Source organism: Oncorhynchus mykiss, chromosome 3, assembly GCF_057628025.1.
Source record: "Oncorhynchus mykiss isolate SJ-2025 chromosome 3, ASM5762802v1, whole genome shotgun sequence".
Classification (NCBI taxonomy): Eukaryota; Metazoa; Chordata; class Actinopteri; order Salmoniformes; family Salmonidae; genus Oncorhynchus; species Oncorhynchus mykiss.
In genome coordinates this window covers 79,234,892-79,247,874 of record NC_143024.1, presented here as the reverse complement: position 1 = coordinate 79,247,874, position 12,983 = coordinate 79,234,892, and the positions used below count along the sequence as shown (strand labels likewise).

The 12,983-nt window shown below is 46.5% G+C and overlaps 1 protein-coding gene across 1 annotated transcript; it reads right to left on the bottom strand.

The window, feature by feature from the left end:
* Window positions 1–254: 254 nt before the first annotated feature.
* LOC110520449 (uncharacterized) lies at window positions 255–11,992 on the bottom strand. The gene is made up of 7 exons (XM_021597775.3): window positions 9,712–11,992; window positions 8,982–9,055; window positions 7,751–7,985; window positions 5,313–7,411; window positions 4,301–4,516; window positions 3,295–3,419; window positions 255–2,961 (listed from the first exon to the last, which is right to left on the bottom strand). Exons 1-6 carry the CDS (start codon window positions 10,046–10,048, stop codon window positions 3,318–3,320), a joined length of 3,063 nt encoding a protein of 1,020 aa, XP_021453450.3. The 5' UTR covers window positions 10,049–11,992; the 3' UTR covers window positions 255–2,961; window positions 3,295–3,317.
* Between the last annotated feature and the right edge of the window lie 991 nt (window positions 11,993–12,983).

Below are 12,983 nucleotides of genomic sequence, written 5' to 3'. Positions count from 1 at the left end.
AGCCTTTCTTCGCTCCTCCTAACTCTTCGGATTAGCAGAGGAAATACTGTATGATGTGCCTAAAATAAGTAGAACACTCACAATACTATGTTTATCGTAGTGAATGCCTAAGGTTTTGAATATATATGTCCAAGCTGATGCATTTATCAAACATGCATTGCTCAAGAATTAGACTGTATAGTTCCAAGATAATACAAAGAAGAGAGAATCAAATATGTGAAAACTATTAGAATTTCAAACAAGAAAGGCAAACATTTTAAAGGCAACAATTTATTTCATATCATTCTTTTTATAGATAACCAAACGGAGAGCGTCTGAATTATCTGACTTTTAAAATGAAATTCTGAACATATTCAATGTCTCCATAGTATGTGCACGCATTGCATTGAGTATGAAGGAGGTTCTTATATATAAAAAAAGGCCAAACAGCCTAGTTTAAAAAAAAATCAGTATTGAGACAGTAATGTTGATTACACATTTTAGAGATTCACATTTAGACCTGACAGTTTTCCCTTTCATAGATAGATAGGCAGCATTGGAAAAGACAACGGGAGGAAACAGACCCTTACCCCCAACTAGCCAACTCATGGGCCCAATCCCAAATAGATCCCTAGACCCTATGCACTTGTGGAGAACTGAGTGGATTTGACAGGTGTAAGCAATATGGTAATACCTTGTCGTTTTATCTGCTACAGGGAAGTTTCTCCATATTGCTTCTATCAATCAAATCCTCTCCGATCTCAACAAGTGCATAGGGTGTAGGGGTCCTTTAGTGATTGGGCCTATTCCCCCCTCCCAACCCCCTTTCCCAAACTGAAGGTGAGACTAGAGAACCGATACATAGACAAACACCAGTCAACTCATCTCTAAACACCAAAGACAGTAGAAGAAACCCAATATACCTCCTCGTTTTTAACAGACACTACATCTCCACCCCTGTGAACTTTCAAGTTTTCAAATCTGGGCCTCGTCTACTCTCCGGCTACCCCTCCGTTACATCAATGTACTGAATCTTAGGTTTACAACAAAGCTATGGTACACTACATGACCAAAAGTATGTGGACACCTGCTCGTCGAACATCTCATTCCAAAATCGTGGGCATTAATATGGAGTTGGTCCTCCTTTTGCTGCTATAACAGCCTTCACTCTTCTGGGAAGGCTTTCCACTAGATGTTGGAACATTGCTGCAGGGACTTGCTTCCATTCAGCCACAAGTGCATTAGTGAGATCGGGCACTGATGTTGGGCGATTAGGCCTGGCTTGCAGTCAGTGTTCTAATTCATTCCAAAGGTGTTCGATGGGGTTGAGGTCAGGTCTCTGTGCAGGCCAGTTTTCCCACACCAATCTCAATAAACCATTTCTGTAAGGACCTCGCTTTGTGCAAGGGGGCATTGTCATGCTGAAACAGGAAAGGGCCTTCCCCAAACTGTTGCCACAAAGTTGGAAGCACAGAATCGTCTGGAATGTCATTGTATGCAGTAGTAACATTCCCTTCACTGGAACTAAGGGGCCTAGTCCGAACCATGACAAACAGCACCAGACCATTATTCCTCCACCACCAAACTTTACAGTTGGCACTATGCATTCGGGCAGGAAGCGTTCTTCTGGCATCCCCCAAACCCAGATTGATCCGTCGGTGAAGAGTGACTCACCATCCGGGGCAGCAGGTAGCCTAGTGGTTAGAGCACTGGGCCAGTAAACTAAAGGTCGCTGGATCGAATCCCCGAACTGACAAGGTAAATATTTGTCGTTCTGCCCCTGAACGAGGCAGTTAACTCACTGTTCCTAGGCCGTCATTGTAAATAAGAATATTTTCTTAACTGACTTGCCTAGTTAAATAAAAATAAAATCTCTAGAGAACGTGTTTCCACTGCTCCAATGTCCAATGTCGGCAAACCTTACACCACTCCAGACGACACTTGGCATTGCATATGGTGATCTTAGGCTTGTGTGCGTGCGGCTGCTCGGCCATGGAGACCCATTTCTTGAAGCTCCTGACAGTTCTTGTGTTGCCGTTGCTTCCAGAGGCAGTTTGGAACTTGGTACGGAGTGTTGCAACCGAGGACATACAATTTTTACGTGCTTCAGCGGTCACATTCTGTGAGCTTGTGTGGCCTACTACTTCACGGATGAGCCATTGTTGCTCCTAGATGTTTCCACTTCACAATAACTGCACTTACAGTTGACTGGGGCAGCTCTAGCAGGGCAGAAACTGACTTGTTGGAAAGATGGCATCCTATGACGGTGCCACGTTTAACAAGATGGCGCCGACAGAGGGGGTCACCTTGCTTACGAAACTATGCAATATTTAGTTTTTTTATTGTTAGATTACTTGTTGATATTGCTGCATTGTTGGATCTAGAAGCACAAGCATTTCACTGCACCTGCAATAACATCTGCTAACCATGTGTATGTGACCAATAAAATTTGATTTGAAAGTCACTGAGCTCTATTGAGATTGCATGGCTGTGTCCTCGATTTTATATACCTGTCAGCAATGGGTGTGGCTGAAATAGCCAAATCCACTAATTTGAAGGGGTGCCCACATGCTTTTGGTGATATCGTGTATAAGTGCACTCAAAGATTCAGTCTATATATAGAAAAATAATGATAGAAATAACAATAGTGGTAATAATTATCATTGTCATAATATATTTCTGTCATTTCCATTCTACACATTTCTCATTTACATAAACTGTGACGTCGTCAACCATTTAAATACAGTGACGCCACAGTTGCCCCACCCCCTGAGTGTAAAGTTCAAGTTGAAACCCCTGTAGCTACTGAAAACGCAAACAAGAATTTAGGTTTGGTTATTTAAATAACAATAATCATAGTAATTACATCTTTCCTGGGAGCCTTGTGCTTGGATGTGATGGACGCATTGCATGTACAAGCTTTCAGTTCAACAATGTGCTCTACTCTCTTCATCACGGCAGTCAATGTAGACAGCCTCAACCCTAAAAACACAAACAGGACAGTTAGGGAACTGGAGAGTTAGTCCGACAACGCACAAAGGACAGGAATTCAATCATAAAAGGCTAACTTCACTGATAGGAGCAGTGCTGACATACTGTACACTTAAAGGACAAAACAACCACCCAGTGGAACAGTTAAAAGCAGCGGGTGGCCGTCATGTCACCTCCGACTTCAGAACATCAGCTGCCATTTTGTGTTCATTTCCCGACTTTTCTACATGTTGAGTCGACACCAACAGGTGAGCACTGAGCACTGCGTACTGAGCACGACCGACGTTTGTTATGGTTTGTCTTTCCCTTAAGAGGGACACTCACCTCTCTCCCTCCCCAGTCAGCTCTCAGGATGCAGCAATACAGCTGCGACACTTATACAGCCTTTGGTCATGGGTCCGAATGTGGTTCTTCACATTCCTCATCCTGAAGAACGTCTTACTGCACAGCTACAAAACACAGAGAGGGGGGTGTTCAATACCATATCAGTTCATAGCTACAGGCCAGGCAGGGGGGTGTTCAATACCATATCAGTTCATAGCTACAGGCCAGGCAGGGGGGTGTTCAATACCATATCAGTTCATAGTTACAGGCCAGGCGGGGAGGAGGGTTGTTCAATACCATATCAGTTCATAGCTATAGGCCAGGCAGGGGGGTGTTCAATACCATATCAGTTCATAGTTACAGGCCAGGCAGGGGGGGGGGGGGGGGGGGGTGTTCAATACCATATCAGTTCATAGTTACAGGCCAGGCAGGGGGGGGTGTTCAATACCATATCAGTTCATAGTTACAGGCCAGGCGGGGAGGAGGGTTGTTCAATACCATATCAGTTCATAGCTATAGGCCAGGCAGGGGGGTGTTCAATACCATATCAGTTCATAGTTACAGGCCAGGCAGGGGGGGGGGGGGTGTTCAATACCATATCAGTTCATAGTTACAGGCCAGGCAGGGGGGGGTGTTCAATACCATATCAGTTCATAGCTATAGGCCAGGCAGGGGGGGGTGTTCAATACCATATCAGTTCATAGCTACAGGCCAGGCAGAGAGGGGGTGTTCAATACCATATCAGTTCATAGCTATAGGCCAGGCAGGGGGGGGTGTTCAATACCATATCTGTTCATAGTTACAGGCCAGGCAGAGAGGGGGGGGGGGGGGGGGGGGGTTCAATACCAGCAGATAGGAAAGAGGTGAGGAATGAGGGGGCTAGGGGCAGGAGTTTAGGGAAGGAGTGGGGGTAGAAGCATGGGTGGGGGGGTAGGAAAGGGGTGAGGGGGGTAGGGAGGGGTAGGAGAAAGACAGTAGTAGTTTGGTTTCCAGTTGCAGTACATACAGGGCAGGGCCAGTGCTTGCCCTCGATGTGCCTGATGCGGTGCATGAGGAGGCTGGTACAGTCCTTGTAGGAGGCCCGGCACTGCAGGCAGACGTGGGATGACTTGGCCTTGGGGGCCTGACTGCGAGGACTCCGCAGTTGCTTGAGCCGCGCACGGCAGATCGAGTCCAACAGGGCGGGGCCTCGGCTAGGCAGGTGGAGGGGCTTAGCTTGCTTCTGTGGAGAGAGAGGGAGAAGAATCCATTCTGTTAGATAACGAAACTTTAAAAAATGAACATTAAAATACATTTTACAACAGAACACACATGGACTTCTTTAGATGTCTTTGTGCTCTTTTTTTGCTGTACAAGGTCATTACATATTGTAGCTTGATGAGATATGTGTGCGTCGGCGGAGCAATCAATATGGAATGTTATCCAACTCAATTTAGTCTCCAAAAGTAGGAAGCATGTATCCTTAGCCCAGATCCGACATTTCCCAACGTAATCTAAGAGAGCATTAAAGTAGTGTCAACATTTTTAACAGTGTGAAGGCAATGCTCCCGTTAGTTACCAAAGAAAACCAACAGTGTGACTGATGATTAGACCCCATTTCCCCTCAGACCAGGATTGGTTCAGCCATTTGACCCCTGACTGAATCCTCAATCTGATAAATGGTGTTATGGAAAGATAACTGTTAACTCCACCCACCCCTGACCTCCCCTCTACCACTCCTCTCCTAAAATCCTCAGGAGAACTGTGGAGGAAAGCATGGCTGCATATCAATAGTTTCAAACTGGCTTCATTTCCTTGCCTCCTTCCCTTGATCTGAACTGATTTCAGAGAATTGGCCAGGTGAGTCCTTCAGTAGACCTATGATATTTCTTTCTTCTACAGTACCTTGTGTTTTCTTGTTAGTGAAGTTGACAGAAATAAGATGAGGACTGAGAACAGCAGCAGCCCACTTGAAACTCGTCCCAAATAATAGGAGAGAATGTGCAAGAACAGTTATACTATGCATCCCTGGTGTGTACCTTTGGTTTGTCCCGTGCTCTGTGTGCACCCTTTGACCCTTTGGCTCTAACCAGGTGGGGGGCCTTGTGTTGGTGAATGTTGACAGCCCTTGGTGGCCCCTGCCTCTTGGTTTGACTTTGGTTCACACTCTTCTCCTCTCGCTCCTTTTTCACCATGGGCAAAGTGGGGGGACCTCCTCTGGCCCTCAGGACCCTGTCCGGGCCCCCCCCGGGACCTAACCTCTCCCCCCTCGAGACAGATCGTGTTAGGCAGATATCCACACTCTCCTCTTCCCTCTTCACCCCCACCATGGGCCCTCCAGGCGGCCGGCAGAAGCTGAAGAGGAAGCCTGGATCTAGAAGCTTGACAGGGGGCTTGATCTGCCTCTTACCCAGCTCTGGGGAGGGCGACTCGGGGAAAGGCCCCACCATGGGTAGAGGGTCTGCTGGTTCCTCCTTGATGACCCTGTACAGAGGATGGCTATGGAGGGGAGGAGGGACATTGTCAGGGCTGAGGATGCTGCTGTTTTTCCTTCTGCTCAGAGCTCCAGGCCCTCTCTCCGTGACCCCCCTTGCTCCCTGGTTGCACCCTGTCCTCATACTCTTCTCTCTGGACTTATGCTGGGCTCTCCCAGTCTCTTTCATGCCACTCCGCTCCGGCTTGGCTTTGGCCAACAGACACCCGCTGTTGTAGCGGAGCACCCTGACAGTCTCCATGGTACCCTTGTTCCTGGGGTGGGCCCTGGGAGGGGGGATGTGTGTGTTTGGGCGTTGGCCATGTGAGGGGAGTTGCAGGGCTGAGATGGCGTAGTCGGCATGTTCCGGTTTGATCCTGAGAGCAGAGATGTTCCTCTTGGGATTTGGAACTCTGGCATTCCCAGAGCGGGGCGGGAGGTGCGGAGGGGGATGGCTGACTTCTTCACCCCTGACAGAACGCCTGAGATCCCTGCCGCCGTAGGCCGGCCTGGACACGGGCTGCAGCAGGTCCGGTAATGCCACTTTACTGCGCATGCTCCTGTCGCTGGGTGGAAAAGGACGGGGCTGTCTGGATCTCTTCAGTCTCCTGTCCTCCATGCTGATTGGATACACAGGCTCCTTCTTTATGATCCTGTTCAAGAAGTGGGCATTGGCAGGGGTGCAGAGAGGGAGGGACAGGGGCAGCCCCCCGAACGGCAGACCCCCCAACCCCTGGGGGCGGGGTTTCCTCCGCTTAGTCAGCGAATAATTATTGACTTTCAGCTTCCGGAGCCGTTTCTTCTGCCTCCAGCCAATCAGATCCTCCGGTCTGGGGAGGAGGGACGTCCTCTGTAACCCGAGCACGCTCATCAGCCGGTACTTCTCCAGCGCTCTGAAATTATCTTTCTCATCTTCCTCCTCCACCCTCACTATGTTGGCCTCAGAGCAAGTCCTCTGTCTGGAGGAGGTGGAGGCAGGACAGGGGACTGGGGGTGGCTTTCGGCCCTGAGGAGGGCTCTCTGTCCTGGGCAGCATACTCTGGACCTCCTTGGCGGCCCCGGGAGTGGAGCGAAGGAGACGGGTACATGTGTGGGGCAAGGAGGAAGAGGGGACATTTCGGGAGCGGGGGTTGGAGGGGACATTTTTTCGGGGGGAAGAGGTTATTTTACAGGAGGGGGATTTGAAGTCCATGAGCTTCATCCTGTGCATGGGGCTGAGGGGGAGTCCGTTCCGCCCTGGAGGGTGGGCGCTGGGTCTGAGGGGGCGACGGGGCGACCGTCTGGTGGGGCTCTCCTCCCCTGACTCATCGGACTGATCCAGAATCAGTCTGAAGCCATCACCCAAACCCCTCACCACTCTTCCCCCAGCCACCCTCTCCCTGCCCTCTCCAGCCAATCCCTTCTTCCTGTCCTTCTGGTGGTGGCGGAGCTCCATGGGAGACCCAGGGCACTGCGATGGGTAGCCCAGGGCAGAGTGCTCCGTGTTGGGGTAGCGGGAGGTGTGGTCCGCCTGCTCCCTCTGGAGGGCCGCGCAGGCCTCCACGGCAGGCCACATGCCCAGATGACGGGCCATAGTGCTGACCTCTGACAGGTCCTCCTCAGACACACACAGAGTAGAGGAGTAGGAGAAGTCCAGCAGAGACACCAGGCTAGACTCACTGAAACCTACAGGGCAGGGAGAGGGAGGTGATTAAACAGGAAGTGAAAGCTAAAAAGTTGAGAGATTTAATTTTTATCTGAGAGAGTGAGAAAGAGAGCGGGAAAGAAAGAGAGAGAGCGAGAAAGATAGATTCAATTAAGAGAGAATAAATATAGGCACAAACATCAGCCCTAGCCGATGTGGAGTTGGTGTGGTGTGGAGTTCATTTCAGAGGAGTAGTCGTCATGTCCATGCCAAAACAACATGAGCATTTTCAAAATGAGAGAGCAGAGCAGATAGAAGATAAAGAAACAGATGGATAAAGAAACAACCCCGTTCAGAGAATGTGTGTGACCGTTTCATACCTGTGAGATCGATGTCAGACCTGGCGCTAGGGGCGGAGTCCATCTCAGTGAATACTTCCTGGAAGTACTCGCTCACTGCCACCAGCACTGCCTTGTGGGCAGAGTAAGAGCGTCCGTCTGTCCTCAGAGTGATGTCACAGAACAGTCCTGCCTCCCGCTGGCTCCTCAGCTTATTCAACACGTCACGGCTGTGTGACATCATTGTCTGAGAGAGACGGCTCTCGCCCACACCCTTCTGTTGGAGAGAGTTAGCATGAGCGAGAGGAGGAAAAGAGACACCAATAATTGTGAGAACGCGATTGAAGAAAAGAGAACATGAGAGACAGAAGTATGAAATTATTGAACATGTGAGTGAGAGAACATCACAATTCAGTATCAGTGCTGTCCAGAGAATGTGAGTGGAGTTGAAGAGTCGGAAATTCCGCTCATCGCTCCAGCACTCCACATCCTTTCCAACCGCTCCTCGCTCACAGGAAAAAGAACTGCCCCTCCGAATTCACTCCATTCATTCAAATCACAATGTAACCAACACCCATCTATTTCTGTGACTACCTGGACCTACCATTTGGTATTGAAACCAAACCATATGATTTCAATGAAAATAATTTTAATAAACATGAAAAGGTGAATGTAAGAAGCGCTCATAATTTCAAATAGGCTACATGTTGTATTAAACAGCATATAAACACTCTAAATAGGTCAGGAGCCAGACAGGGAGCCTAAGAAGGAACGTAAATGAATTATTTAGGCTATATTATTTCAATGATATAGCCTACAATGAAATACCTTGTGAAGCATTTATGAGTGAGACACTAGGCTGGTAGCTACATAAAGCGCTCAGCATTTAAACAACATTGTATTAAATCATTATAGTCTGTAAATTGCTCATATAGGCTGTGACTTACTTAGAATTAAATAGAAAAATTGCTCTTGGTTCTCACCTTTGTTACCTTGATTTGGCACCTGTGCATTTTATCAGTTTCTTTATGAAAATATTTAGCCAACTCCACGACAGTAGCTAAAGCAGCACACAAGTAGATTACAAATGCATGCTGGGCCAGGCATGCCCTGAGCTCATGAAGTGAGCGCTACTGGAGCGAAATTGTAACAGCGACGCTCCAGCCTTTGGGAATCTCGCTCCACGCTCCAGTCAAATTGAGCAGGCTCCGCTCCAGCTCCGCTCACATACTCTACTGATGATCACCTGATGTTCTACTATTCCATCTCTTACCTCAAGTCTCTTGTTCCTCTGCTCAAGGCACTCTGAACATCCCAGGACAAAGTCTCGGATCTGAAAATACATCCCTGAGGATGAATCAATAATGTATGTTATTTCAATGATCATCATATCCAATATTTTATTCACAAAACAAACCATATTACACAAGCAGTGTTTGACCACCAAAAGGGTCCTAATGTTTTTGAACAGCAAAACAAGACCAGTCATTCTTCAATGTAGTTCAACATGATCTTTCTGACTAAAAGTAGCCTTGGGGGTTAAGAGTGTTGGGCCAGTAACCAAAAGGTCACTGATTTGAATCTCCAAGCAGAATAGTTGGGGAAAAATCTGTTGACATGGCCTTGAGCAAGGCACTTACTCCTAATTGCGCCTGAAAATTGCCCTGGATAAGAGCATCTGCTAAATGACTCAAAATGTAAATGACAAATGGCCATTATAATAACACCTCTGTCTAAAGCCTGCACTTGTGATGAGAATAGAGAAATGCATTGTTTACACTAGATTATAGAGAAGCAACATAGGGGAAGTCAGCCACAATAGAGAGAGAGCGTTAGATGTGTTTAAATTACAGCCTATACCAAGCCTCACAATAACATTATACTGACATATTTTGGTCTATGGGCCAGTTTGGGGAACATCCCAAGTGGTTTTTATCATTGTCCTGTGTATCAATGCCACCGAAGATCGATAATAACGAACCATCCCACGAGTCCACACTCACCCTCCCACCAGTAGTTCTCGGCCACAGATCTGTACGTGTCCTCCAGGGAGTGGTGGCGCGTGCCTGGCCGTCGCCGGTGGAAAGTGGCGATTGCCCCGAACCGTCGGTCCTCGTCAAGCACCTCCCGGTAATGGATGAAGCCTCTCTCCAACTTCTTACGGTACAGCAGTCCGTCAATCAATTCGAAGTTTGGCGAGCAACCCAAGGATTTACGCCCCGTCGGAGCACGGGCGGCGTCGGGCTCCCCCGCGAGCATCCGCACTCGGTCGGGTAATTTGGATGGAGAAAATGTGTCATCATTCTCGTATTGTGTTTTATAGTTGCATTCGCCGGCCATTTTAGCCGGACTTCTTTTTTGTATCTGCTGTAAACTACTTTTTCCTTATTGTGTCTATCCCTCTTCCTCTCCGCCGTCCGAAAGCAAAAACAAAAGCTATGTCCCCTTGCACCGTTCTGGGGATTACGGCAGAGGGAGCCGTCTGTGCGTCACGGTTGCAAGTTTCCTCGACCCAAAAGTTGTCAAGTGTCAGGTGTTGTCAACTCCACGTGGATGCGGTGACAGCAGTGGACAGTAACAAAAGATTAAAGACGGGCCAGGAAAACATAGGTCTATTTCATCCTATGAAACTTTCAAATTAACATATTGGCAACCTATTTGGAGAATCTATTTATGTTGCATTCCATCGTGGTTAAAAACATTTACTGAGACAATGTGGCACGCTTAGCCACTATAATCAAAAAAGTATCCAATAACAGTCTGCAGCACAATAACTATGTAGCTGATTTGTTTGAATAGGAGAAATGTCACCAGCATATTTCCATGAAGTCAGCATCTCTTTGGCGATCATCCATACATTCCTGGGTCATGATCATAACCCGAACAGAGCAGTCTCATCCAGAGTCAAAGTGGATATCCTTCACAAACCGGGGTAATCCAACAGAGACTAAACGTGCACTTCCTTGATAAATCCAATATATTATTTGATGATGATGGAGCCAATAAAAAAGTAAATACTATATTCCAGATTTTTATAATGTAGGTCTGGATAGACTATATTTCAGTGGCAAAGTTTATTTGAAAGAAAATGCATTTTGATTCTTCATTATCCCAAATGCCCATAATGAAGATGTTGGCTAATTACAATCGCGCCCACCCAATAACAAATGAGAAATATCGCATCAACCCCAGGCATAAACAAGTGATACAATGTCACCAGCTATTTATCTTCTTATTTCACATCACTGGGCGCGACAATGTATCATCGAAGTGCCAACAAGCCAAATCAACAGATGTATCCATCCTTTTCTGTTCACAATTGCAATTGTCGGGTAGCTAAATGACGACGACTCACTATTCCCCTGGTGTAACTTGTGATTTGTTTCGCTAACTCGGAAGCAACATGATGATGCAGCGATCTGTCCAGCATCGCGAGTTGGACGACCAATTCCTGAATCGAGGTGTTTCGCCGATCACCACAAATATTAAAAATGTCAAAATAATGTCTCTAAAATCAACACAAGACAACCGTATGTGCTCTCCGACTCATTCCATATCTCTTCCCTTTACGCAAAACAAGTCAGATGATCAAATAATCCTTTTTTATTTTTTTTACTCATAACCTTCTGTTGGTTACTACATGACAACCTAACATCCTTCTAACCCTCACAGGATCTTCCCCCTCCTTTAGTCAATGCCTATTAGTAGACACTTTAAAGAGCCCCGACCATAGACAATGCGATTGGCCATTCGAACTGCCAGTCAGGGAGTGTTTTTCATGCATCAAGATAGGTTGTTGACGTCAGTATTGCCTCACTTAGTGCCCACCGTCAAATTGATTACTGAGAAATAGAATTGATACAATAATCAATTCCGCTACTTATCTTATATCAACCAATGCCTCTGTAGGGAATTCATATTCATAGGCAAATTCTTAGATTAATCTTCTTTTGCATTCAGACCGAGAAATGCGATCAGAGGACAAAACGTCCAGGCATTCTTCTGTAACATGCTATAAATATAAACATGTTTAGAAATGCACCCACAATGTTGTCATCTAAGTTTTTTCATGTGAATGCATAACGTGTTGTAGGCTGGAATGGCAGGAGTGGCAGTAATTGGTTTAATGTTATATTATTGAATGTAGAGCAGTCCCTTTCTTATAAGGATGATGGGCTTTACAATCAAATGAGTAACATGCTTCCAGTTGTATGTAGTTTAGGTAAGTCATTATCCATACTGACTGTTTGATGTAAGGCCAGAGTGAACCACCCAAGCCCTCAACCCTGCACCTGACTGTATAAACATAATCAACATCATCATCTTCATCCAAGGCATGACATGCAGCATGCAATAAAGTGATGGAGACAAACTATACATCACTGCTCTGTAAGATTATGCCCTAACTGTACTTGTGAACATTCAACTGTGGTTGGAAAGACGATGGGATCTGTTCTAGTGGTAATTAAGGCTCTTACGGCTCTTAATTTCCCACTGGACACCGGTCTAGTGTTATGATGCTGCGAGGGGCAGTGCCTTCGCACCTTTCTGCCTTATTATTGCTATTCAGATTTGTAAGTTGTCCCCTCACATATACAGTTGAAGTCGGAAGTTTACATAAAGTGTGGCAAAAAAGTATTTAGTCAGCCACCAATTGTGCAAGTTCTCCCACTTAAAAAGATGAGAGGCCTGTCATTTTCATCATAGGTACACTTCAACTATGACAGACAAAATGCGAGAAAAAAAATCCAGAAAATAACATTGTAGGATTTTTTATGAATTTATTTGCAAATTATGGTCGAAAATAAGTATTTGGTCACCTACAAACAAGCAAGATTTCTGGCTCTCACAGACCTGTAACTTCTTCTTTAACAGGCTCCTCTGTCCTCCACTCGTTACCTGTATTAATGGCACCTGTTTGAACTTGTTATCGGTATAAAAGACACATGTCCACAACCTCAAACAGTCACACTCCAAACTCCACTATGGCTAAGACCAAAGAGCTGTTAAAGGACACCAGAAACAAAATTGTAGACCTGCACCAGGCTGGGAAGACTGAATCTGCAATAGGTAAGCAGCTTGGTTTGAAGAAATCAACTGTGGGAGCAATTATTAGGAAATGGAAGACATACAAGACCACTGATAATCTCCCTCGATCTGGGGCTCCACGCAAGATCTCACCCCGTGGGGTCAAAATGATCACAAGAACGGTGAGCAAAAATCCCAGAACCACACGGGGGGACCTAGTGAATGACCTGCAGAGAGTTGGGACCAA